This window comes from Anas acuta, chromosome 1 (genome assembly GCF_963932015.1).
Source record: "Anas acuta chromosome 1, bAnaAcu1.1, whole genome shotgun sequence".
Classification (NCBI taxonomy): Eukaryota; Metazoa; Chordata; class Aves; order Anseriformes; family Anatidae; genus Anas; species Anas acuta.
Genome location: NC_088979.1, coordinates 78,369,870 through 78,394,748, shown reverse-complemented (window position 1 = coordinate 78,394,748; position 24,879 = coordinate 78,369,870). Strand labels below are relative to the sequence as shown.

The window sequence follows — 24,879 nt, the reverse complement described above, 5'->3', positions numbered from 1 at the left end:
ACAGTCACATCTCCCAGTCCAAGTGATCCTGAAGCAGAAATAGGCTAATTTAAAAAGTAGTAAGGTATTGTCTGATCAATAACACTCAACCCAAGCTGCATTTCCAGAGCTAATTCACGCATTGATTTTCTCATTGATTTGCAGTAAGAACTCAGTCCCTAACTGGATTAGCAAAGGTATTTAGATATTTAACTGAAATCATCTTAGTAGTCTTAGTTATCTTAGTACTTAAATCAAATTGATTTATAGTTAAAGTTAGGTCACTGCACAAGCTGCTGTGATTCCACTGTTTCTCTTGCTTCTTTTTGATAGTTCATAAACACCTTTAAAATCTAGTTTTATATGCCCCAGTCATTTTGAAAATAAGGAAGAGTCTCCAAATTACTCAGGCTTTGCAAAGACTTTTAAAACATGGTCCTGAACATCTAACCACATACCCTATGTTGGGCTAAGTGGATTTTCTTTCTGCCTGGGAAATAAGGTCATGGCTTGGTGTTTCAGTGAAGTTTCTAAATATTTTTACAGCTTATCACCAACCTGTTAAAGGATTCACAGATTCTGAGCTACCAAAGACACTGGCAGGCTATAGATAAAGTGACCAGCTGTATCATTGACAGCGCATTTGGGAAACATTAACCAAAAGTAAAAGCCTTTTATAAGAAGGCCATAAAATGGTAGGAGTAATTATGTTTTCCAAAGTTAATCATTGACTTCTGTTTATTTGACTTTTTATAAAAAACTTTTTCCTTTCTCTCCTCAATGGATAAAACCTATAAAAGGCCTGGAAAATTGGATTCAGCCTCTTTAGTTCACATTAGCCATGCATAAATGCTGATGAGAAGGAGGTAGAGAAGCTCATCTGAGGAAAACTACTTCATTGGGAGGTTCTCAGCCTGGACACGAACATGTTGGCTCACGTCTTGCTTCTCTGTGGTCTGAGCGCTGTTGTGATCCCACAGGATGTCACAAATCAAGCCAGAATGTTTCTGGCAGAGTTCAATGTGAGGGCAGAAGACATCAGCTATGAAAACTCCCTTGCCTCATGGGACTACAACACCAACATTACTGAGGAGACGGCCACAAAGATGGTAAGTGCTCTATTCTGTGGGTTTTAATAGTGTTTTAGGAATCTGATAGTTACTTTCCAGTTTGTTTTGGTTCCACCATGGTTGACAGAAATTTGGGTGCTGTTTTGGGAGTTTGCTTTAACTCACTGGAGGTGCCTGGGCCATTAGCAACATCTGAAGCCTAGGGCTGGTGACAGGGCTGCCCTCACACTGCATTGACATGGCCAGAGGCTGGACTTGCCCTCAACCATGACCCTGAGTCACCCCAGTAAGTTGGAGGAAAAGGTGAAGGAGGAACATTTGGACCCAAAATCAGCTGGATGGAGAGGAGCACCTGCCTCTGTATTCACTGAGGTCCTGAGCTTATCCCTGTCTTGTATAGGGGATCCCATTCTTTATAGAGGGGAAGACCTACTGACCACATTCATCTCATAGCCCTGGCTGTTAGTAGACTGACTGGGGGTATTAAACTGGAAAAAAATGAAGTGAGATTACAGATTTCGAAAAGCCACCACTGGAGTTTGCACCATGGCGGTCTAGAACATTGCTTTGGAAGTAAATATCTATCTGAAGTAAGGTATAGAACATTTTTACTTGAAGCACCTTGCAGCACAGTTTGCCCTGCTTTCCAACACCAACGTCTTGCTGTCCCAGTCAACTGGGTCTCTTGGCAAGTACTGTGTTTGTTCAGAGCACTCAGCCATGATCTGCCTGCCTGCTAATACAGCCGTGCTGTAGCCTGGCATCTCATAACCTTGGAACCTTTAAAATGAAGAAGAAAAAAAACAAAAACAAAAACCACCTTGAGTTTTGTAGCTACTTGCATTTTAAAGTTAAGTCAAGTTTTAGAGAAAAACAATTCAGAGCATAAAAATGAAGCTGAACATCCTACATCTACTTTTGTGTAACAGTACAAGTCTTCCACTTTGTCTTATAGCTTAATTAAAACATGGTTTAATTATAGTATTTCTTAATTAAAGCAAGGAGACTGGTTGCTGGAAGAAATCCTAATGACTAATCATTGTCAATCTGGAATGTTTTCCAATGCACCAGGTACTTAAACTATAATGTTTCCAAACATGTAAAATGAAAGCCCCATACAGCACTTTCAGCATTAATGAGATGATAATATAATACGTGAGGAGATACCAGCAATAAGAACCAATTAGTCCAGTGCTCAGAGAGGACGTTTTCTCTTGCTTGATCTCTTTTGTAGTGCTGGTAATAAACCCACTGCTTCCCCTCCTCCCTTTCTGCTGGAGGAGCAGAGTTAATGACTACTGTCCCTTTTGGCTCCTTCCCATCCATTTTCCTTGTAAATTGGGCCACAAACCTCATAACTATTCCTCTGACTTATCAACCAGTCTCTCTAATTAGGGAAAAAAGAGACAGCAAACTGTTTTCCCCCAGCTTTTGTAACTAAAGAGCCCCCTCTCCTGCCCCACTGCTCCTAGAGCTCCTCTTCTTCCCTGGTCAGGACAAGCAATTCAAATGCAGATTTGCACAGTGCTGCTCTTCCTCTGGGTGCTTATTAAGCTCTTGCCCAGTGAGTTTTGCAAGCTGCTGAGCAATGGGCGGATCTGTTTGCTTTGCTCCTGAAAAGGATGAGTGTTTGGAAAGCATTCTGGGGTCTGAATGGGCATGTTATATCTGTTGCTGTCTCTGTCCAGCAGATCCTGAAGCTTGGTCATCCTGCACAGTGCTGGACAACTTGGGCACAGCCCTGGAAAAAGGGTTGGCCTCACCGTGCATTTGTTGCATCCTGATGTCTTAGCAGGGTGGGGCAGGCATTGCAGGTGCCCTCTTCACAGCCCAAAAAATTGTCATGTGCACAATTAATAACATTATCCCAAGGGCCCAGGTGAATTAGCACTACTCTTTTTGCCATTTTGGACAGGTGATGATGTGCTAATCTATGTACAAACATATACAAAGAAAGATGAAAAGAATAAGATGGACCTTTTAAAGATGGTCTCAAGTTCAAACGATGTTCTTATGGTGTTGCTTCATGCACTGAAATTTGGGAGTTTCACATGTATGTAATTGCAACAGTGAAAAAAGCAATTTCATGTAGCTTTCATGTTCTCGAGTTTTGCATGCTTGATCTAGGCACCTGTTTAGAGTCTTCCATGCCCATGTATAATCTTTTATTAATTAAAACTTCAGGAGAAAGTGATATTTGCATGAGAAGACTCGATATCAATATCTTGGCTGCTGCTTATTACTGCTACTGAAGCAGAAATGAGGAATGACATCAGGGTCACAGCCCTCCTGGGCCCTGGCTTGTACCTGTACTTTGTTAGGCCCAGGTGAGCCAAAGGAAGCACTAAAAGAAGAATTTATGGTGATTTAAACTAGCAGGGAACACAGCTAGATGATGCTGGATCAATTATAACAAATATGTTGTGAGGAGACAGTCCTGCTTTTTGCTATCACCAAAGAAAAATGTTTATTTGGAAAGTGAAGTCAGAAAGTTCTCCAGCTGCACAGTGCAAGTGCTAAACCTACAGTCCACATGTGGACTCTGCAAACGAAGCTCTTCCCCAGAAGAAATACTTTTGCTTGTTGAGTACATCAGGCTGCTGCCCTCTTTCAGGGAAATAACCCAGCGCTTGTGTGACCCTCTTGCAGAACGAGGCGGGTGCCAAGTGGTCTGCATTTTATGAGGAGGCCTCCAGGAATGCCAGCAACTTCCCGCTATCCGACATCCAGGATCCTCTCCTCAGGCTCCAGATCCAGTCTCTCCAGGACAAGGGATCCTCTGTGCTGTCACCAGAAAAATACAGCAGGGTAAGTTGCTGAGCACAGCTTATTTGTGCCAGGTGAGCAAGGTCATGGTGCTGTCACCACCCTGCTTGGCTGAGGATCATGCTTTTTACAGGAGCACGTACCTGTGCTAGGTGACCTCAGCAATATGAGGGGCGTCTGGCTCAGGAAACTGCTTCCCTCTCAGGTCATCACCTTGCTGTGTAATCCGTGCCATAAATTGCAAACTCGCACCCGCCTCAGGGTTGCCCTTGCACAAATGACCAGGTTAGTCATACAGGGAAAGGAGGACCTGTGTCAAGTGCATGGCCAAGTCCAGAGCGAGGGCAATAAGCAGGAGATTGGTGAAAGGATGTTCAGCGAGCCAGACAGGCGGAGGCAGAGGCAACCTTTCTTTCCCTGCACACGCTGCATTGTCAGGCTGTGAAGGAGAGGGGATGCTTCTATGCAGCAGGTGCCCTGGGATGCTTGAAAGTGGTGAAGGTCAATGGCCCCTTTCCACAGCAAGCTGCTGAAGGCCAGCATTAAGCAAGATTCAGAATGAGGTTTGACATTTCCACTGTAAAGTTCACATGAAACTCGTGTATGGATAATGAGCATATGAGGAGTTGGACTGAGCATCTCTGAAGACTCAAAAGGGATCTATAGCCCAGCACTTGAGCGTTAAATTAGTTTCTTATTGCTGGAGTTCAAATTGAAACATACTGCCCAGATAGGGGATCCTGCAGTCCTGATTATGGAAGGATCCTGCGATTTTTCAGCTAGGATCAGCGGTGTTAACCACCTCACACAAAATGCAGCGTGCTGGCTGGACATCCTGTTTGGTCTAAATGAGATGTCTCTCTGGAAAGACAGATTGCCTTGCTGGGAATGCTGGAGGATCATACAAATATGTATTTATTTTTGAGCACAGCAGTGCACTGATGGTAACGCTGTCGCTGTTGAGGAGGTATTTTCTTCAGTATTGTCCACATTTAGACACTTGCAGGTTCCTAGATAAATGGCCTTTGGGGCTGAAATGATTGATTTTCACTTGAAAAGTGACTTTTTCCAGTCTGATGGGATTCCACAGAAATATTTAAATATTTTTCACTGACACAAAAATTTCCCAGGGTCCCCACTCATTTTAAAGCTGACAGAGATAAAGTTAGAGCTAGTCATCAACGACCCCTCCCACTGACAGCTCTAAGTGGTTCTGGTTTAAAGCTTTAAATGCGGAAAAGCCTAGTCCTAAAGGAAAAGCTAAAAGTGCTGCGTGCTTTTCTTGAGGTATGAAAACTTGAAAACATAAAAAAAAAAGATACAAAGATACAGCTGTGTAGCATAGCTTCTGAGCTGGGTGATTTCAGATGCACTTGGCCTTCCGCTGACCCAAGACACGAGCAGTAGCTTCTCTGCGGTGGAGGTTAAGCATTGGTGCGATATAATGTCATGCTGGCAAGCAGCAGGCAGCCTGACAGCCTCTGCAGATGGGGCCCTTCTTGCTCTTGCTCTAAAACACGAGCTACTGGGAGGCTTTAGGTGGGTCCACATTCATGGGAGCGTGTTGATAAACTTTATTGCTTTATTGCTGCTGTATATTGACAGTTCGTGTTCATCGAATGCAGAGATCTGCTGACTGGATATTAAGGACCTGTAGATTACATCATATATTCGAGAGATTATCTGTCTTTTCCAGCTAGGTCTTGGTTCAGTAATGCATTCGGGCAAATTCTTTCATTAATCTCTGCTGAGTTTAGACATAAGCTTAAATGTTAAGCTGGTGGGTGAGGCATCAAATCAAGCTCTTAAGGAATTACCATAACTGGCCATTATTTTGCACATAGCGTGTTTCTAATGGGCTATCTCACATCTAATTTGTAGCTGAACACCGTGCTAAATACAATGAGTACCATCTACAGCACTGGGACTGTCTGCAAAACCACCGCACCATTCGACTGCATGGTGCTGGAGCCAGGTATGGTATTAACAGCTGCCCATATGGTGCCCTTCATATCACGGGTTCAAAAAGAGGAAGGAAACCCATGACTGTGAGAAAACAGGCTGTAGTTCCCATAGATATATCCTGCTACCTAAAGCTTAGTCATAATTTCATTGTACCTTGGAGTCCAGGGACCTGCAGCAGGCCTGCAGCAGGAGAGGGCTGCTCAGTTTATGTGGCAGCCTGCCTGTCACCTGGGGCTTGCCCACACCGTGGAAAGTCTATAATTTTCTCCCCTGGCATCCAAGTCTTGCTGGGTTCGACATCGCACTGAGGCCAGTCTCAAGAACACTGTCAAGGCAAGGGAAGCTGATGCAGGGAGAGAGCGTGGTTAATTTGAGTGACTCATGATCTGCTCTGTGTCTCTTAAAGATAAGAAGGGGAAAATCTTAAATCAAAAAAGGGTGCAATAAAATAATGGGATTTTTTAGTATATCAAACACAAAGTGTTATCTTCTTAGCTCATGAAATTTCTTTGGCTTTGGCTCATTTGCCTGCTGTAAAAGAAAATAAAGAGATTCTGCTTTTTCAAGGCCTAGTACTTATGTATATATTTGTTGTTCTGACAGGTCTGGATTCTATTATGGCTAACAGCATAGATTACCATGAAAGACTGTGGGCATGGGAAGGCTGGAGAGCTGATGTTGGCAGAATGATGAGACCATTATATGAAGAGTATGTTGACCTTAAAAATGAGGCTGCAAAGCTTAATGGTAAGTTGCCTATTTTTTTTTAATTTTTTTTTCTGGCTTCCAGAAATTAAGAAGTATACTTCAGTCTTGCACACTTTTCCCAGAATTCACAGCCCAGCCTGTTTTGCACGTTGATGATCAACATTTTGTATGTATTTTGCTCTGAGTGTGCATGACGCCAAATAAAAGGTAGTGCAGACAGGTGCCAAGGACCAGATCAGAATTATGTCACTAGCCTGGAACAAATAGGGGGTATCTTTAGTGGCGCTTTCCCAAATGCCATAATGTATCAGTGCTCTTCACTAGACACACACTGCCTTTCCCAGAACTGCACTGTTTGTGACTTGAGGGCAAACATGCTCAGTTTAAAAAGCTTTTGAGTGCTGCTTTATGTCCCTGGTGAGGTTTCTTCTTTCCTCTCGGCCTTCCTGCACCAGCCACAAGCAGTGTTACTTCTGCCCCAATTGGAATGATCAGGTTTTACAGGTCTGGGGCAGCAGACACAGCCAGGTGTTTTAAAAAGATTTTGCACTAAGGGAAATATGCTTTCAGTCAGAGATCTCTCCACAAATCACAGGGTATTGTCTTTTCAAGGAGCAATGGCAGGCTGCTATTATTTTTCTTTGGAGGACTTCTAAAATAGCTGCTGAAGCAGTTACATTATCTGCCTCTTGGCAAAACTGCTGCTGGATCACCTACTTTCCTATAAACCTTGTTTCCTGAAAACTACCAGTCTAGAGCTAGAGATCAGCTATGAGACATTATACTCCAAAGAGTTGGACAGGGAAAAAAAAAAAAAAAAAAAGATTGAAAATTTTAATCAAGCATAGGCATCACTATGACCTTCCTCTAAATCACTAGGGAAAAGACCTCAGCTATGAACCATTTTGTCTCCAGGCTTGATGGAGCTCAGTGGACTGGAAGATGTAGTGCCACTGGAAGCTGAATTTCAGTCCAGGTGTTGCTTTGGTTTTGGGGAAAGTCTGTGGCCCTGCACAGGGTCAGCAGGGAGCTGTGCTGCTCCTGCTGGCTGAGCCACACCATGTGCTTTGTCATGGGGTAACACCTCCCTGCTTTACAGGTTATGCTGACTATGGAGATTACTGGAGGGCAAATTATGAAGCAGATTACCCAGAAGAGTATAAATACAGCCGTGACCAGCTCATTCAAGATGTGGAGAAGACATTTGAGCAGGTAGGGGCAGAAAAATGCCTTTACCAAGTACAGCGGATTGTGTTTTGTGTGGGTTGGCTCATGTTTTGATGTTGTGAAGGAAGAATAGACCTGCTGTAGATGGCCCAATCTCAGTCCACATGAGGTTAGCAGCTGTTGGCGGTCATAGGTGACAATTTTTACCTCTGCAGCAATGCCAAGACAAGCCCAAAAGAAAGGCGCAGAGAGCACATAGCCTTGTATGAATTTCTGGAGTGTCCTTCTCCCCATGATCCTTTTGTTGCAAAAACTTTGCAGCCAGCCTCTACTAGGGCCTGACACCCATTTCCACCATCCCCAAACAGACACACCACATCGGGACGGTGCAGCTTGGTCTCTTTTGCTACTCCATGCCAAAGACTTCAGGTTCATGAGGGAAGAACTTTGTCAGAGACACCTTCGAGGCTCTCTGCTCAGGAGGGACGAGTGGGGTGGAGACAAGAGAAATTAATGTGCTTCCTTCTCTTTCTCCGCCTCCAGATAAAACCGCTGTACCAGCAGCTACATGCCTACGTGAGGCACCGTCTGGAGCAGGCCTACGGCTCACAGTTCATCAGCTCCACGGGATGCCTCCCCGCTCATTTGCTGGGTACGACAACGCGGCCGTGTCGCGTGAGCCTGGCCTTGTACACAGGACGACCACCTTCAAGGCACATGGGAACAGAGTAATCTGCCTGTTTAATATTAACAAACAGGAGAGGAGAAACAAGAAGTCCCTGGCAGAGATGCTTAGCAGCAGAGGCAGGTGGGGAAGGCAAGCATCCTGCCTGCTGGAGCCATGGGCACCCAACTCAAAACTCCAGCACAGCACAGCGACATTTTTCTCCCCTTGGTGGCACTTGTCTTCCTCTGAAATGAGATTTTGGAGGGATTTATATTCTTTCCCTTTCAAATCTTGCCCTTAGTGGTGGTATTTCATGACTTTGCCTTCAAAGTGTGCAGCATCAAGCTGCTGTAATTTAATGTGTATGAGCACAACAGCAGCAATCTCATGGGCTAACAATATGGGCATTCGGTTTTAAGCAGACCTTTGGAAGGTGATCAGTACTGAAACTATACTGTACAGCTGGTTTTGGGAAATAAAAGGATTGTTGATCTGACTAACTTATGCACAACTTCCCAGAACTGTTTCTCTCCACATCTGGATCAAACCCGTGTAGGCACATAGGAGTCCCTTCTTATGATATCACACAATTTATAGAACTGTCTTTAACAATTTAAACAATACATAGTCAACCATTTAATGTATTTCTATGTTTCTTTCTTTTTTGAAGGTGATATGTGGGGTAGATTTTGGACAAATCTGTATCCCTTGACTGTTCCCTATCCAGCCAAACCAAACATTGATGTAACTGATGCAATGGTTCAAAAGGTAAGACGATAAATTCTTTATGCAATATGCATTATGTAATGAATTTAGATAACATAAAAATTGCACGTCAGCCAGTGTCTATAAAACTATAGCTGTCCAAAGGTAGCCATGCTGCCAGCAAAGAATTGCTTTCTGCATCCTTTTTTGCTCTTCACCTTAATGTGTTCATTCATTTTCCACTGTACTTTTTCTTTCCCTTAGTTGTTCTCCTCTCTTTCTTCACCACCCTCTTTGACTGGCTTAATCTTGGCTCCGAGTCTGTATTCCTCAGAGACACCTGTCCATTAAGAGATATATTTTGTTGATATAAATATTTCAGGACTCATGGAACTGGCTGTTATCAAATATGACCTTTGCCATCCATTACAATAATCAAATAGTTTGTATGTTGCAGTTCTTTTTTTTTTTTTTTTTTTTTCAATTCTTGTTTATTTGGGTACAGCTAGGAAACTGCAATTCTGCCTGTTATCTTTTGATAACTGCATAGCACCATAAGGTCTGTGTTTGGGATCTGCAGTGTTAGCAACCATGACACCTTTGCCAGACTGACAATGTGGATGAAGAAAACTCTGTATGCTTGCCTAAATCATGCTCCTTTTATAGAAAAATAAGGTGTTAAATGGAAGTTTTTGTGATTGTGATTATTTACCTGAATTCTACCCTCCTCACAGAGGAAGTGCTCCATTTAAATTTATACTGGCAAGAGAAGGAATAGCTACATTTGATTCATAAGCAGCTTGCATTAGTGTGTATGAATCTCACTCATATTTTACAGAACTGACCCCCCCGTAGTCTTAAATTACTTGTACCAAAGCACCACCATGAGGAAAAGAAGCATTGCTTACAGAAACTCAGGGATGAAGGCTGGACTCATTCTTGTTCATGCCTAATTTAGGACTGTTGTCCAAATTAGCCATCTGCCACGTAAATCTCTGCAAAAACCCAGCCCAGCCAATGCAGACCTCCTGCTGTTTAGAGTAATAAAACTGCCGAGTAGCATTTGGAAATATTCTGGATATTAATGTGCAGTTACAATCTGATAGACAACTCCCATAGATATATTTGCCAGGTTTTATGGTTCTGGCCAAGACCCCCTCTCACACACATTTGCTACAAGCAGAGCTTCACTCCCTCAAACAATTGTTCCCGACTGAAGAGGCTGAAGAAATGGATCCCAGATCTGTCGTGTTTCTGACCTTTTTTATCTCCACCACCTTATCTTTTACTAAAGGCTTCTCTGGTCTGAGTCAGGTGCTATCTGCTGACTCTCGTGAGTGCAGAAGCCTATTTGTTTGTGGGGAAAACACTTAAGTCCAATTCCCAGCAGCATTTACGAAAGTGCCAATGATGGACACTGTCTCCTGACTTTCAGTAAGCCAGGTGCTGACCTGAAATCCCTGATAGACCAGTGTGAATTCAGCTGCTCTGTTTTAAGTTGACTGTTGGGAACGGGCTCCATGCAGAAGAAATGGTCAATGGTGTCACTGTTTTTTTCAGAACTGGGATGCAGTGAAAATATTCAAAGCTGCTGAGGCCTTCTTCAGCTCCATTGACCTCTACAACATGACTGAGGGCTTCTGGACAAACTCCATGCTCACAGAGCCAACTGACAACAGGAAGGTTGTCTGCCATCCTACGGCATGGGATATGGGCAAAAATGACTACAGGTACTGCAGCTACTATAACCCTTTCTCATACCATCTCCTAGAGCATTCATATTTTCACTGAAGGTGCACCATGCTGTTTTAAGATTTAATTGTTCCTTATTCATTATTTTTATTCTGTCTGATAAGAGAGGAAAGGAAAACAAGGGAGCAGGGAGCCTGCAGGATTGTAAAACTTACTGTGTAGCTTTTCCTGTGAAGATCTAAGGACTACTGTCAAATTTAAGAAGGGAAGTGACTATTATCTTCTTGAATTAGAAAAATAATGACTGTTCCAGGGCTTAAAGAATAAACACAAATGCAGGTGCTTGTTGGTATCATTGGGATTTCTGGTCACCTACACATTCCGCAGCAATGGCACAGGTCCCTGGGCAGCAAAAGAAAACCTCCTGAGACACCACCTGCTACCTTTAGTTGATGTGTCAGAACTGGTAGGCAGACTTCCAGAGTTTCATGAAAAACATCAGTTTATTTCATATTCCGGTAAGGAGAGAGACTGCAAGTACCCACACAGTGAAGTGTCCTGGGGCAAAATCCATTCCCTCTTGCAGCTCCCTGGTGATAGAGGCTCGTCCCCAACAGAGCTGTAATAAAAGCTGCCAGCCTCCATCCTCAGCACTCTCGGAAAGGAGAAAGGAAATCACATTTGGAAGAAATAATTTCCTTTATTAAATGGTACCCACATGAGGATGAAAGCAGGAGTGACCGACACAGTTTTTTTAACACTGCCATCTGCTTAAATTTGACGATGGATGCTCACTCCAACATGCGCAGCAAACTTATTGCCAAGTTTTAGGGAGCACCTGCTTCTTACAAAGCAGACATTTTCCCATACTCCTGATGCACCAGGTGGATGGATGGAAGTGTTTTGCTGAGTTCCCCTCCAGTCCTCACCCTTGCAAGATAACCTCATGACATGCTAGAATTGCTCGAGGCGTGGGGTGCTCGCTGGCTCTGGAGGCTGCTTTGCCCTGCAGCAGTGGCCCAGCCACCGTATCTCTAACCACAAATGCTTTGCCCTGGCTTGCAGGATCAAGATGTGCACCAAAGTGACCATGGATGACTTCCTGACGGCGCACCATGAGATGGGCCACATTGAGTACGATATGGCATACTCTCAGCAGCCCTTCCTGCTGCGGAGCGGGGCCAACGAGGGCTTCCATGAAGCAGTAGGTGAAATTATGTCACTTTCTGCAGCTACGCCAGAGCACCTGAAATCTCTCGACCTCCTAGAGCCAACTTTCCAAGAGGATGAAGGTAAATAAATGCATAAATACTATATATTTAACTGAGAACACTCACAGGCCTTTTTTTTTTTTTTTTTTCTTGTATTAGAGTATTTTGTCTGTAAGATGAGTGAGCAACTCAGAGGCTTCTGCAAATTCTGCCCCAGCAACTTATCAGCAATCCTATTTTTCTCCCCAAATTGCATCACGAAGCGAGGAACACGACTTTATAATGCAGCTACATAATTTAGAAACAAATAGCTAGCTCTTCATTACTGAATAGCTCATTGCAAAATCTTCATAGCTCACCTAGATGAGACTGCAATAGTCATTTCAATTTCTTGAAGACTATTTTCTTGAAAAAATTCTTGATTGCATAAAGCCATACCTTTCTCTCAGAGGTATGCACTTAGCAGTTAAAATGAAACTGAAGCCTTGAGATTTACATCCCTCTTTTATGTGCATATTGAATGGACAACATAGGTGAGGTAAGCCCTCATTGCAATGCAGTTTGTTTGCCTTCTTGGAGCATTGAATTATAAGGATGGAGGTGTACTAAAATCTTCAACTTAAAATTCCCCATTGGAGAATGACGTGTAAATACCAAGGTGTTAAATTATTTAAGAGGTGGTGGTGGTGGACAAATAGATACAGAATGGTATACATTATTTAAGTGATCTTTCCTCGTGTATTTTTTTTCATTAGTATCCTTCCTTCCACTTTTTTCTTAGTAAAGCCTCTAACTCAGACATCTGTAAGCATTAGCTGTAATAGGAAGCAACTTTAGTTGCTTAATTGGATACTAACTGCTAACATAACCGTTACCTTAACTACTTCTCTCTTCAGAAACTGAAATCAACTTTCTGCTCAAACAAGCACTAACAATTGTTGGAACAATGCCTTTTACTTACATGCTGGAGAAGTGGAGGTGGATGGTTTTTAGGGGTGAGATTACAAAGCAGGAATGGACGAAGCAGTGGTGGGAGATGAAGTAAGTTTGAGAAATGAGTATTTTTCTGCAATTGACTCTGCAAAACCATTCCTTCATAGTTATTCAACATAACTGAGATGCCTGTGCCCCTCTGTGCAAGATCTGTTTCTCAGGATGTTTCTACGAAGCCCAGCAAAGTGCCATGTAGAAACACTCAATGTGGTGAAAAACGTGGTCAAGGTCTCACAAGCAGTCTATCCCCATGAACACTGTGTTCAGCTTCAGGTAGCTCCCCTACCTTTCAGCAGGCTTTCTCCTTGTTTCTAATGTCAGCTTCTCTGCTAAAGACAGCCTGTGGCCCTTGCATGGGATGTTCCAGATCCCAGGATCAGCATTGCTGTTCCCCATGATACATACCTCAGGACATCACTTAGCTTAAGTACATCTCTCTTCCCTGAATCTCACTGGCCACATGCTCCTGTTTGCTCCCCACCTCCCCAAGGACAAGAGGAAGGTGAAGTTAATCACACATGCCAACCTGAGAGGCATAGAGATATCAGTCCAAACCAACATCTCTGCATGCTTTTCTCTGTAGCTTTTCCTTAGCACTTAACAGTGGGTTTGGATGTAAGCTGTTCAAAAATCTCCAGACTGCTTTCCTCTCCTATGTATTGATATTTCTGCTAACTACCACCTTTCTCAATCAAGAAAATACACTTCCCTTGGTAAGAAGCAGCCAGAGGTGCCTCAAAGGTTGTTCCCACCAGGCAATCCATTTCCACCTCCATGGAGTTCAAGATTAAAAAGAGGCTTGATTCAGGCTGGAGTCCATCATTTCCCAGGGTCCATCATTTCCCATGGGGGCAGAAAAATGCAAAGAAACCAGGCAATCCCCACACTGAAATTGGAGTTTACACTCTAACAGGAACACAAGCAGTGAGCCTTCATCAACAAACAAAATCTGTAACAAAACTTGATGTCAGCAAGCCTCCTGACCCACCATAAAAAATCAGTCAGCTTCGATTTATTCAAAAGTAGCAGAGATGTCAGAGGAATGGAGAGTGACAAATTGTTCAGGGAAGCTTATCACATCTGTTGTAATGACACTGCAAAGCTTTGTGCTGAAACAAGACCTTGTCATCCAGGTTTGCAGATAAAATATTTCTGTGTAAGTTTATTAGCATTTTCAGAAATTAGGGCATGGGCTTGTTTCCGTAGTACTGATCAGGAAGCATGCTCTCAGGGGAGGAAAAAAAAAAAAAAAAGAAAAAAAAAACTCACCTCCATCCCAGTGGGACACAGCAGGTTGTTCACCTTTTGGGCCACCCAGTCTCTGCATGCACTTACCCAGCACAAAACTTGGGGTGTCGCAGGGCATGAGGTGTATGTGAAGCACATCTAAGATATTTCATACCATCAACTACTCCCTGCACACCCTGCAAATCCTTTCCTTGTACTGTCAGTTTCAAAGCAGATTCTTTGTGGTCTCCAGCTGTGGAACAGTATTCTTTTGGGGTTACGGAGAGCTGTATATACCTCTCGTGTTTGGAAGGGAGAGAGCCACCCATAGGTATCTGACAATACAGAGGAAAAGAATTTTTTTTTCTCTTTCTTTCTTTCTTATTAACTATTAATGAAAATTCCGTGGTTTTTCTTTTCCTCCGTCTGCAGGAGAGACATAGTTGGTGTTGTTGAACCAGTCCCTCATGATGAGACGTACTGCGACCCTGCTGCACTGTTCCACGTGGCCAATGATTACTCATTCATAAGGTAACTCCAGCCTTGCTCGATGTTTAATTCATGACTTACATTTTGGGTGCAGAACAAGCTCTGATTACCTAAAACATACTGAAGATTTTTATGACACCATCTTATTTTGTTTTACATCCTGATTGAAGGCAACTGATTTCAGTGGGGCATTTTCAGTGGACATCAGGAGCTTTTCTGTAGCAGTCTCTGAATGGCCGGGTGTGTTACCAAGCGGAGCAGCTTTGTGCTGCTATCAGACTGGTGGGATCACATCGATATGATGTGCCTGCCTCATGGGGAGACATGCCTTGTGCCACTGTCACTTGGGCTGTGCACATGCAGCCCTGAAGAAACTATCTCTGGTCCCTCCATGTCCTAGCCACCTCATCCTAGAGGCTCAGCTGGATCAGAGACCTGGGAAAGGAAAAACCTTGAGCTATGTGGCAGCAAACAGGTTTGGGGCATTTCTGCTGCCTTTGATTTTGGCATTTTGTTAAGTCAGAGTTAGCACAGGCTATAAATACCGGCTGGCCTCCCATCGCTGCAGTGTTTATTCCAAGCAGGAAAGAGAGCTGATGCTGCGGAGCCTCCCAAAGTCCAAGGGCTTGCGATTTTCTTGACAGACAACTAAAAAAATGTGTGCTTTCCTTCTCCCTGCCTTTTCTTTAGGTATTACACCCGGACCATTTACCAGTTCCAGTTCCATGAGGCACTTTGCAAAGCGGCCAACCATGCCGGCCCTCTTCACACGTGCGACATCACCAATTCCACGGCAGCTGGTAGGAGTCTGAGGTAACAAGGACAATTTCTCATAAGTAGTAAGTCAGAGCATAGCAAAGCCCTTGAAAGCTTCCAGAGTCATTGAGGTTACACCAAGAATGAACTTAGCTTGAAAATTTAGCATTTATCTTGTCAGTTCATCTTGACTATTTGGCTAAATTTACATCAGCTGAGGAAGCAAACCTCAAAGATTTAATCTCCTGGTAATGAAAAATAATTTATTTTTATTAATAAGAATGATGGGAGGGAGGAGGGGATTCAGAAGCCAAAAAAAAACACAAAACAAAACACAACAAAAACCAACAACAACAAACCAAACCAACCCCCCAAAAAAAAACAGAGAAAACTTCGATATTGATTGCAGATTGTTTTGCTGGATGCCTAGATGGAACATGTCAATAACATGCATTGTCTCTCCTTCCACATACACAGAGAATTGCTTAAATTAGGCAGATCTAAGCCCTGGACTCAAGCACTGGAAAGCTTAACAGGAGAGAAGTACATGAATGCAACACCTCTACTCCATTACTTCGAACCTTTATTTAACTGGCTGCAAAAAAACAATTCTGGCAGATACATTGGCTGGAATACAGACTGGACTCCATGTATGTATTGATTGCGCATTGATTCTATTAATTCTTACATGTACAGTGCTGTGCCTGTCTCTGGTAGTGAGATTCACCTCGTCAAGCACCAATTCCTGCTTCTGATCTGCCTATTCTCTGTGGAGGGAAAGACATTTTTCCTTCGGGAGATGTCTAAAGAAGGCTGGAGGACTGTCCTCTAGATGTGCTCCTTCCTTCTATCTAAACAAAACAAGGCTTGGGTGGCTTACAGCTCAGATGCAGATGTTGGTGGTAGAGATGGCTGAAGGGAAATGAGATAAATTCCACCAAGCTGGCCAGGGAAAGGAGGTGAACCTGCAAGAATACTGTAGCTGTCTCAGCATTTCCCAGTGACTACCTTTACGTCACTGCAGCTCTGACCCAGGTCTTGTTTCTTTTTCCATCAGATTCTGAAAATGCCATCAAAGTACGCATCAGCCTGAAAGCAGCAGGCCAGACGGTAAGTGTGCTTGCACTGGGAGGCTCTGTGTGTCGTGTGGGCAACAGGAATGCTGTGCTGGTCACTCAGGAAGTATCTGACAAGCAGCATCAGCTGAGATGGAGGGTTATCCCATAGATGTCTCATCTGAGTTTGTGGTCATGACTGCCTCTACAGTTAGCAGTGGGACCTCTCCTGGGAGTGGTCTCACCCATGGTAAGAAAGACATCTGAGCTAGATGAGCTAAGTTATACCATGGAGTTACCAACCATTTTTTTACCTGGAGGGCTAGCATAGGAGAACCTGTGTACCTAAAAACTGTAATATTTTGTCCTGCTATGCTGCTGTGGCTAAGTAAAAGATAAAAAGCCTCTACTGACATTTTTTTCCTAATTTCCATCATCATGACTGCAGTCAGAAGTTATCAGAGTAGCTACTTCACGTTTAAATATGAAGCTAAAACAGAGGGGTTAAATCCCACCCTGTATTCTCAAATGGTTTCACACCACAGCTCTCCTGTCCCTGCTCTTTTGTAGATCCTTGTTTGCCTGTTTGCTGTAGCCCTGAGGTATTCTGCTGCCCCTGTGCAGGCACAAGCTCTATTATAAAGACTGAGAAGGGCTGTGCAGCTGCAGTGTTTCGGGGAAGGAGAAGGGCTTTCTTTCCCAAGAGTGTCTGCTCTCCCCGATTACACCAGCTGGCCCAATAAAATGTATTACAGCAACTGACAAAACTCATCAAAGCAAAAGAGGGCTCTTCAAGATTTTAAGCAGAGCATTGGCTTGGCCCATCTGTTTAACCCAGACACCTGGCTAAAAATTTGCTCCTTATTCTCACTCTGTCTCTTCGTGCCAGTCTCATGGAGGCGTCCTAGAAGGTTTCAGGGCAGACACTTTGCTCCCGTTAATCGCTGTTTTCACCTTGCAGAGTGTTAGTAATTTTCCGAGAAGGAGCATGTCATCAGGCAGGCCATTTAGACCTGCACGCCGGAGCCTATTGGACTAGCAAGGACGCAGTACCTTGGGCTCATTTTTCATATGAATTGATGCTCTTGCTTCTATCACTGTCTCACATGCAGGCCCCACTGGAATTTTATTGCTTCCTAGACCGCTGAGTCGAGTTAGATACAATTCAAAACTGATATCAGCAGCATGAAAAGGCTCCCTATTACAACACATTTATTAGTCATTATGGTTAATGTTTAGCTTAATACCATTTTTATGCTTGCCTTTTGCCATCACAGCCTTTTGTTGTGCAATTGAGCAGCTGTAAAACAATCTCATACAGATTACTTAATTTGAATTATTGTATGGACAGTAGGTTCCTATGCTCTGAAGAGCAAGTCGTGCATTTTCCTCTCACAACCAGTCCACGTCACCAACTTTCAAGAAACCTTCTCCATTCGGCAGCTTTATACTTTGCCCCAGTTTTCACTCCCGTGGGGCTCCTGGGGATGTGTCTCTGGGCACTAGTGTGCAGAGAAGCAGGCAGTGGCACACACAAGGACTGTAACTGCACAGAGCAATATGTTTGGGCTGCTTTATGCAGCTCACGGCACACAGAAGCCAGGAATGTGGAGCAAGTGTTTAAGGTGGATTTGGAGGTGCATTGCTCCATTAGGACAGCAGAAGGCATTCTGAGTACACCAGCAAATCTATTTGCATTTCTGCTCCTTAGCACTGACTAGAATGCAAAAGGAGAAATCCCCTGCTTTTCTGCAGGGGGAGGGAGAGTGTTACTGTGGGATGGGGGCACTGGGGGCAGCCACAGCTTGTACAGGCAATATTGTAGCTCTCAGCTACCTACCCTAGATGCTACCAGCAGGGAAGTTTCAATAGCACAAAGTGATAGCAAATTAAGCACCCAGGCTCACAGATGGGCCCGTGCCAGCTATGCCAGTGTGTGTTCGGCTGCAATTACCCTGCTAACTGTTCTCAGGCTGACGAGATTAAAGCTGCAGCCACAGCATCACCAGTGTAGCTGCTGAGGCTGAAACACCCACAGCTTTGTTCCAGCTGGGGCATTAAGCAAGCGCCCTATCAAGGGAAACTGTTAAAAGTCCCTTGAATGGGAATCCCCTGACCACCATTTGAAAATAAACCCTCCTTCAAACATCAATTCAGAATGCCCCACTGGGTGACTGTCACTCCTGTGGTCGAGTTGTAAAAGGCGGGCACCAAGGTGGTGTTTGGAAATGGAAAGCAGTCATCCTGCAGGCATTTACGTGTATTTTATCACGGAAAAGCCTTTTTGAATTAGAGGCAGTGACTTTCAAGCTACACGTGGGCGTCTTGCAGGGAACACGGGACATTCATTTCACTCTGAAAGCCAAGCAGCCCCTGTGGTGAACAGCAGGCACCAGGCTAGATCTCTGAGGTGCCTAGGGACAGCGTGTGGGCAGTCATTGCTCACACACAGACCAGAAGCCAGCCAGGTGCTTCCCTCCACGCAGCCAGTAATGTTATTTATAAAGGCACTTGAGAGGCACACTGGCAATTAAAGTACATTAGACATAAAAGACAAAATGCTACAGAAAAAAAAAAAAGATTAAAAAGCAAAGGTGCTAAGTACAGAAAGCAGCAGTAGAGGAATCAAGCTCAATTAATTCCTGGTTAAAAAAAATAAATCAAAAATCCCTATGGAGCCTAAAGATATTGGGCTAAACAAAAATAAGAGGAACCCTCCTTTCCCCCCCCCAACAGCCTGCAAGCTGTGATGGTGAATGCTGCCAGCTGCCTGAGATAAAGAGTGGGAAGCGCTCCAGGGCAGGGCTTTGCCTGGCTCCTGGTGAGCAGAACACCATTGCCTTGCCAGGGCAGGGGCAGACAACAGCCCCTGCCCTTGCTGGCAGGAGAAACCAGCCTGGCATGGGGGGAAACAGGGGCTGCTCTTCCTGGGTCACCAGTGCCTTTACTGGGGCATGATGCAGCACGGACCAGCTTTCGTGTGGGCTCCTGCTGTTCCCGTCTCCAGTGTGTTTATTTTTTTTGCCAGTGGTGACAGGAGGACAGAGTGGAAGAATGCAGCTAGATTTTATAACCTCCTGTTAGAACAGAGCTGTCTTCTACCGCACCTTCCTGAATGATGCTTGAGAAAGTCAGGAATGGTGTAAAACTATTACTGACAGCATTTATAGGCATTCCTGCAATGCAATCAAATCCAAGCCTTCAGGCGTTAGATATTTCAATACTGGATAGTTCTGAAAGGAATTTTCCCTTTGTGCACACATGGCATTGCACAACAGGCTGGGGTGCGTTGTCAGCTCTTGAGGAGGTTTTTGCCCTCTGTGAAGCTCCCGGTTCCTGCTCCAGAGAAGCTGGTTTTGACTTCTGTGCCCCAGGATAACTTTGGACTCATAAGGCAGGCTGGGAGGAGCCTGCACACAGGCAAGGAATTTTTTATATTGCCTGTTTGTTCTTAAGGGAAGAAGAACAGTAGAAATGCTGATGCAAAGAGCTTTTCATCTCTGTGGGCACAGGAACCAGCATGGGCTTTTGAAACTCCCCCTCGGGCTGTATTTCTGTACAACAAGCATCAGCATCGCCAGCTCAGCCCTTTTGGCCCTTGCAGGTGCTACTACTGGCTTAACCTGCTGATCTGAATCATGAAATGCTGTCATCATTATGGTCACTTTGTTATCCTCTCTCCAAAGCACAGACTATGAATTACAGTAACTGGGACAGAGCACATGTTGCTTCTGCTGCCTTTGCTTCCTGCAAGGCAGGACTGCAACATCTTCAGCAGTCCCACATGATTGCAGAGGGATAGCACAATGAGTTGTTTGGCAGTAGGGATGCCTGCTTGGTTGTTCTTCTGCAGAATGCTTAGATTAACAGGGATAAAATGTTTGAGTAGGTTCCCAAAGTGCTATCGTGGTGCAAATAAATAAAACAGAAATGCACGCCAAGCATTACAATTACTGTCTTTTTAGAATGATTTCTTAGTGTCAGCTAACTTGCCATACGACTGTCACCTCTGATGAATCTCTCTTGTGCTGTTTTTGCAGTATGAGTGGAATAAAAGTGAGCTCTTCTTGTTCAAGTCAACCATCGCCTATGCCATGAGGACATACTTCGCACAAAAGCAGCAACTCATCGACTTCGAGTGAGTGGCTTGCCTAACTATGCTGGCTATGCCTGTGTTGATTCTGGCTCACTAGTGGTATGGTTTGGTGGAATTGTGATTTCTGTGGTGATAACAATGTTATACATCAGCTGGTTGTAAAAAGCGAGGTGCCAGCTTCATTACATGCAGTTCTTTCTCTTCCTCAAGAAGCATGAAGTTCAGGAGTTGTGTGCTAAGATAGGTAACTTCAGTGGCTGCAGAGGCTTTGTGTCCCACTGCCCATCGGTGATGAAAGTGAGCCTTGAGAATTTTTGCCCAGTGAAAATATCAGAGAATTTTTTTTTGCCCCATGAAAATATCAGAGAAGACACATTGGTTAGAAATAAAAATTTCCAATTGTATACATGTACGATACTGAATATCCAAGAGGTTTTGAGCCCAGGAAAGATAAACTTGTTGATAATAATGCACTTAGATTCCATATAGACTTACTAATCTTATCTGGGTTTACTTACAAACAGAATCTATCATTTGAGATTGATTTTGGTAAGAAGAAACACTCTTTTTTAAGGTCTCTTGGAAAAATTTCAGAAGCTATCTATTTTAACTATTTGATATTACTTCATAGAACATCAGTCATGTAATGTCTAGGACCTGTTCTCTGCAGAGCATAAGAAGGATTTTTTTTTTCCCACTTGGTATTTCATATATCACTTCCCTCATGAGACCTGCCCTAAACACACCTTAGAGGGCCTGAGCACTCTTTGTTCTGTGTGCTGATTATGTGCTTTGGAAAATTAGGATTGTCCGAGATATAGAATCGGCTTTCTCCATCTGAGGTTATTCCTTAGCACTTGCAAAAAGAATTTCTAACAGGATAAGTTTAACTTCCAAGTTGAGGTCACTAGGAAGCTTTCACTTGGCAAAAACTAGCATTACCTATTCAATGCAACTGTTCTCTTACTTGAATTTAAAGCTAATGTCATCTCAACAACCACAAAAACTTTCTCTTCTGTTTCTCAATCAGGGCTACAGACGTGCATGTTTCGGAAGAGACGCAAAGGGTCTCCTTCTACATTACTGTCAGCATGCCAGGTAATGCCAGCAATCTTGTGCCCAAAGCTGACGTGGAAAGTGCCATCAGGTGAGACTTTGCTTTCTGGGAAAAAACAAATGAACAATAAAAAAAACAAAGTATATGAAAGGATGGAAGGAAAAGCAGAGCTTAAGCCTGCTAAAACAGGAAGGGTAACAAGAAAGTCAGTTCTGCAGTTAAAATGGAAATACTAGGAGAGAAACGGTTATGATAGAAAGAAAACAGTCCATCTATCTGATGGTGTCTTGGACAGCAGCCAATGTAAAATGCTTCAGGGGGCTTGTAAAACTGTCATAACACACCTAATTGCATCATACTTTGCCAGGAAATATCATTGCTTCAACTTTAACGGGAACTATTCTATATTCTGAAATATGAGGCACGGTAATGGTGTGTACATGCACAAGAGCACATGTGTTTTCTTTCTCTCATTAGAGAAAATTCAGTGTGAGAATTATTGTTAGTGACAACTGCAGAATGATGCATTAGAAAGAAAGCCAGTTGTATTTGACTGTAGAGAAAAGGAGTCAGAGCAGGAGCTAATTCCCACTTATGGGTCAATGAACAGCTCTTTTATAGCACAGTATGAAACCACTGTCAGTTATTACTGTAAAAATGGTAAGTAAAACTGCAAGTCTGCAGATGGTCACGGATAATGTACACTGGGAAAAGAAGACGGCACAAATCTAAAAGTAGCAGCAACACAAGATGGGGCTGAGAAAGCAGTTAGAGAAAGCGGTGAACCAAGGGAGAGGTATGACTATGAAAATTGTTGTCCAGATCAAACTGACAGAAACAGAGGTTCAGGGAAAACAAGACACAGAAAAGAAAACAGGGAAAGTATTTTCAGGGCAGTAAAGAGCACAAATCAAGGTAGTGGAAGGCTGTAGGAGGGAAAGAGAATAAGGCAAAGCTGAGGTTTTCTGTCATATAACCAAGAAAATTATGGATAAAGAGAATAAGAGGCAAAGCACAAATAGAGAATGAGATCATAAGGCTGCTTGCTGCATTTTTATAAGCTTTTAAGACTGGGTTTAAGAGCTTAGACAGTGTCTGAACATGTTATTTAAGCTGCAACATGTTAAGGGCTTAAGTTATCATGTTTGTTACCTGCCACCCTGTGACTGAAGGAAGAAGGAATATAAGTTTAGCAGTACCTCCTGTGCAGCCTGTTCAACTGAACAGTTCAGTGGGAACTTGGAATACTGGAGAGTGATAAAGCAACTGAGAAATGTTTGTTTCTTTCCAATAAACACGTGAAACTTCTAATTTCCTCCTGATGGCAGCATGTCTCGGGGACGAATCAATGAGGCTTTCGGGCTGGATGATGACACGCTGGAGTTTGTGGGCATCATTCCAACCCTGGCTGCACCTTATGAACCACCAGTCACCATCTGGTTAATTATATTTGGAGTGGTCATTAGCCTGGTTGTCATTGGAGTTATTGTCTTGATCGTCAGCGGACAGAGAGATCGGAAAAAGTAAGTAGTATTTTTGACACAGTAATCATGACTAGTGGGAGAAGTCCCGATGGTTGGACTCATCAGGGTGCTTACAGATTGGCCACCAAATCTAACTGAAGCATATCAGGGAATTACTGCTTATCATCTCCCTCCCTTCACCAGTAGTGGCTAACGGTTCAGCTCCCTGCCTTTCAGTGCATGGCAGTTTTGGCAGCGTAGTGCAAGTTCATTTTCATCAGCACTTTAGCCAAGGCAGCTGGACGTGCTGTGGCTGCAAAGAGCTGTGGCACGGCCAGGCTTCTGCCAGCCCTGCAGCAGGGCTGGTGGAGCAGCCTGTGTGTTGCGTGCTGCCTTCTTCAGCAGCAGAATTTGCCTGCACTCATCAGCACCTGCAGTCTTCAGTGGTCTTGTTGGGGGTTGTCCAGGAATGCCATTTCTCTTAAATATTATTGCATTTTCACCAATATGGTTGGGTTGTTCTTGTAAGTCTCTCCGATAATGGGATTTCTGAGAATGTAGTGGGCTTGCTGCTGTTCCCTTTAAAGCCAATGAAAAATTCCTTCTGGCACAAATTTTCCCAGTTGAGAACAATATTATTTGCAATTGCTTATTCTGAGGATCCAGAAGGACTTGAACAGAGCAGGGGCTTGTAATATAAAAATAATTTCTATTACAGGAAAGCGAAAGGAAGAGAGAGAGAAGCAGAATCAAACTGTGAAGTGAACCCTTATGATGATGATGGAAGAAGCAACAAGGGATTTGAACTATCTGACGAGACACAAACATCATTTTAGATGACATGGCACAATAAGGGTTTCTGTTTTTCGTTTGGTTAGTTTGGTTGGTGTCTTTTTTCTTCACTTGTAGCAGTGATGCCTAGCAAGGACCAAAATGCTATGGATGTCATCAAACACCATGACTTCTGGTAGACCCTGAATGTACTGGTTCCTAGACAACAGTAACTAATTCTGCCATACGTGTGGTAACTAAAAAAACATGCAAAAATGCAAGATGTATATGTCCTGTGGCTTTTCTACAAATTGTGTGCATCATATTACACACTGTCTCTGCTGCTTTTCATAGGTGTGCTGCATCCAATTTGTCTTTGTTTCCTCTCTAAAGAGATATAAACTCTTGGAAGTATAGAGCTGTATACAGATCAAGGCAGACAAGAATAATTCATATACTTGGGATGCCCATAAGAAACATCCTGATCTTTCCGGATGGAGAACTCAAAAGTCTATCTCATAGACAATGCGAAAAAACAACTGTCCACCACGAGAATGTTTGTGATGAAGTATTCAATTTGATATGAAATAAATGCAATTTTTGCACCTACAGGAAATCTGTATCATTGTAAAATGGTTACAGAATGAAAACTAACATGCACTGGAACTTAGAAAGCTGTAAGATAAGTTATTTTTCTAACTCGTTGTTGGATGTATTGTAGAGAACAATTAGCATGTGACCCCTCAAAACCAAAAACAAACAAACAAAAAAATAAAAATAAAAAATCCATGGTATGTTGTCATTTGAACATGAAACACATTTCATTAATACTAAATGATCAGTACTTCAGCCATTGCCTCCACTGTTGCAAATACTGCATATTACAAATACAAATTGCACTATTACCTAAATAATATTACTTACTATAGTAAACATACTATATTTATTGTATTCTATACTATACTATTATTCGTACCATTGTGTAATTATTATTACAAATAATTATCTCACAGATATGGTCTTAAGCTCACAAGAATTTACA

At 43.2% G+C, this 24,879-nt stretch overlaps 1 protein-coding gene across 1 annotated transcript; it reads left to right on the top strand.

Annotated features, from left to right (window-relative positions):
- Positions 1–771: 771 nt before the first annotated feature.
- Positions 772–24,796, top strand: ACE2 (angiotensin converting enzyme 2). Its single transcript, XM_068683586.1, has 18 exons — positions 772–1,088; positions 3,699–3,857; positions 5,697–5,790; positions 6,384–6,527; positions 7,588–7,700; positions 8,199–8,307; positions 8,993–9,090; positions 10,588–10,757; positions 11,785–12,011; positions 12,827–12,971; positions 14,583–14,681; positions 15,330–15,452; positions 15,873–16,045; positions 16,453–16,505; positions 20,491–20,588; positions 21,577–21,693; positions 22,932–23,126; positions 23,785–24,796. Exons 1-18 carry the CDS (start codon positions 906–908, stop codon positions 23,900–23,902), a joined length of 2,418 nt encoding a protein of 805 aa, XP_068539687.1. The 5' UTR covers positions 772–905; the 3' UTR covers positions 23,903–24,796.
- The last annotated feature ends 83 nt before the right edge of the window (positions 24,797–24,879 follow it).

Bases quoted from the DNA above. Each gene is read 5' to 3' on its own strand.
- ACE2 (XM_068683586.1), top strand. From the start codon at position 906: ATGTTGGCTCACGTCTTGCTTCTCTGTGGTCTGAGCGCTGTTGTGATC. The intron at 5,791-6,383 runs GTATGGTATTAA...TTGTTCTGACAG, and splicing joins CTGCATGGTGCTGGAGCCAG to GTCTGGATTCTATTATGGCT. The intron at 20,589-21,576 runs GTGAGTGGCTTG...TTTCTCAATCAG, and splicing joins CAGCAACTCATCGACTTCGA to GGCTACAGACGTGCATGTTT.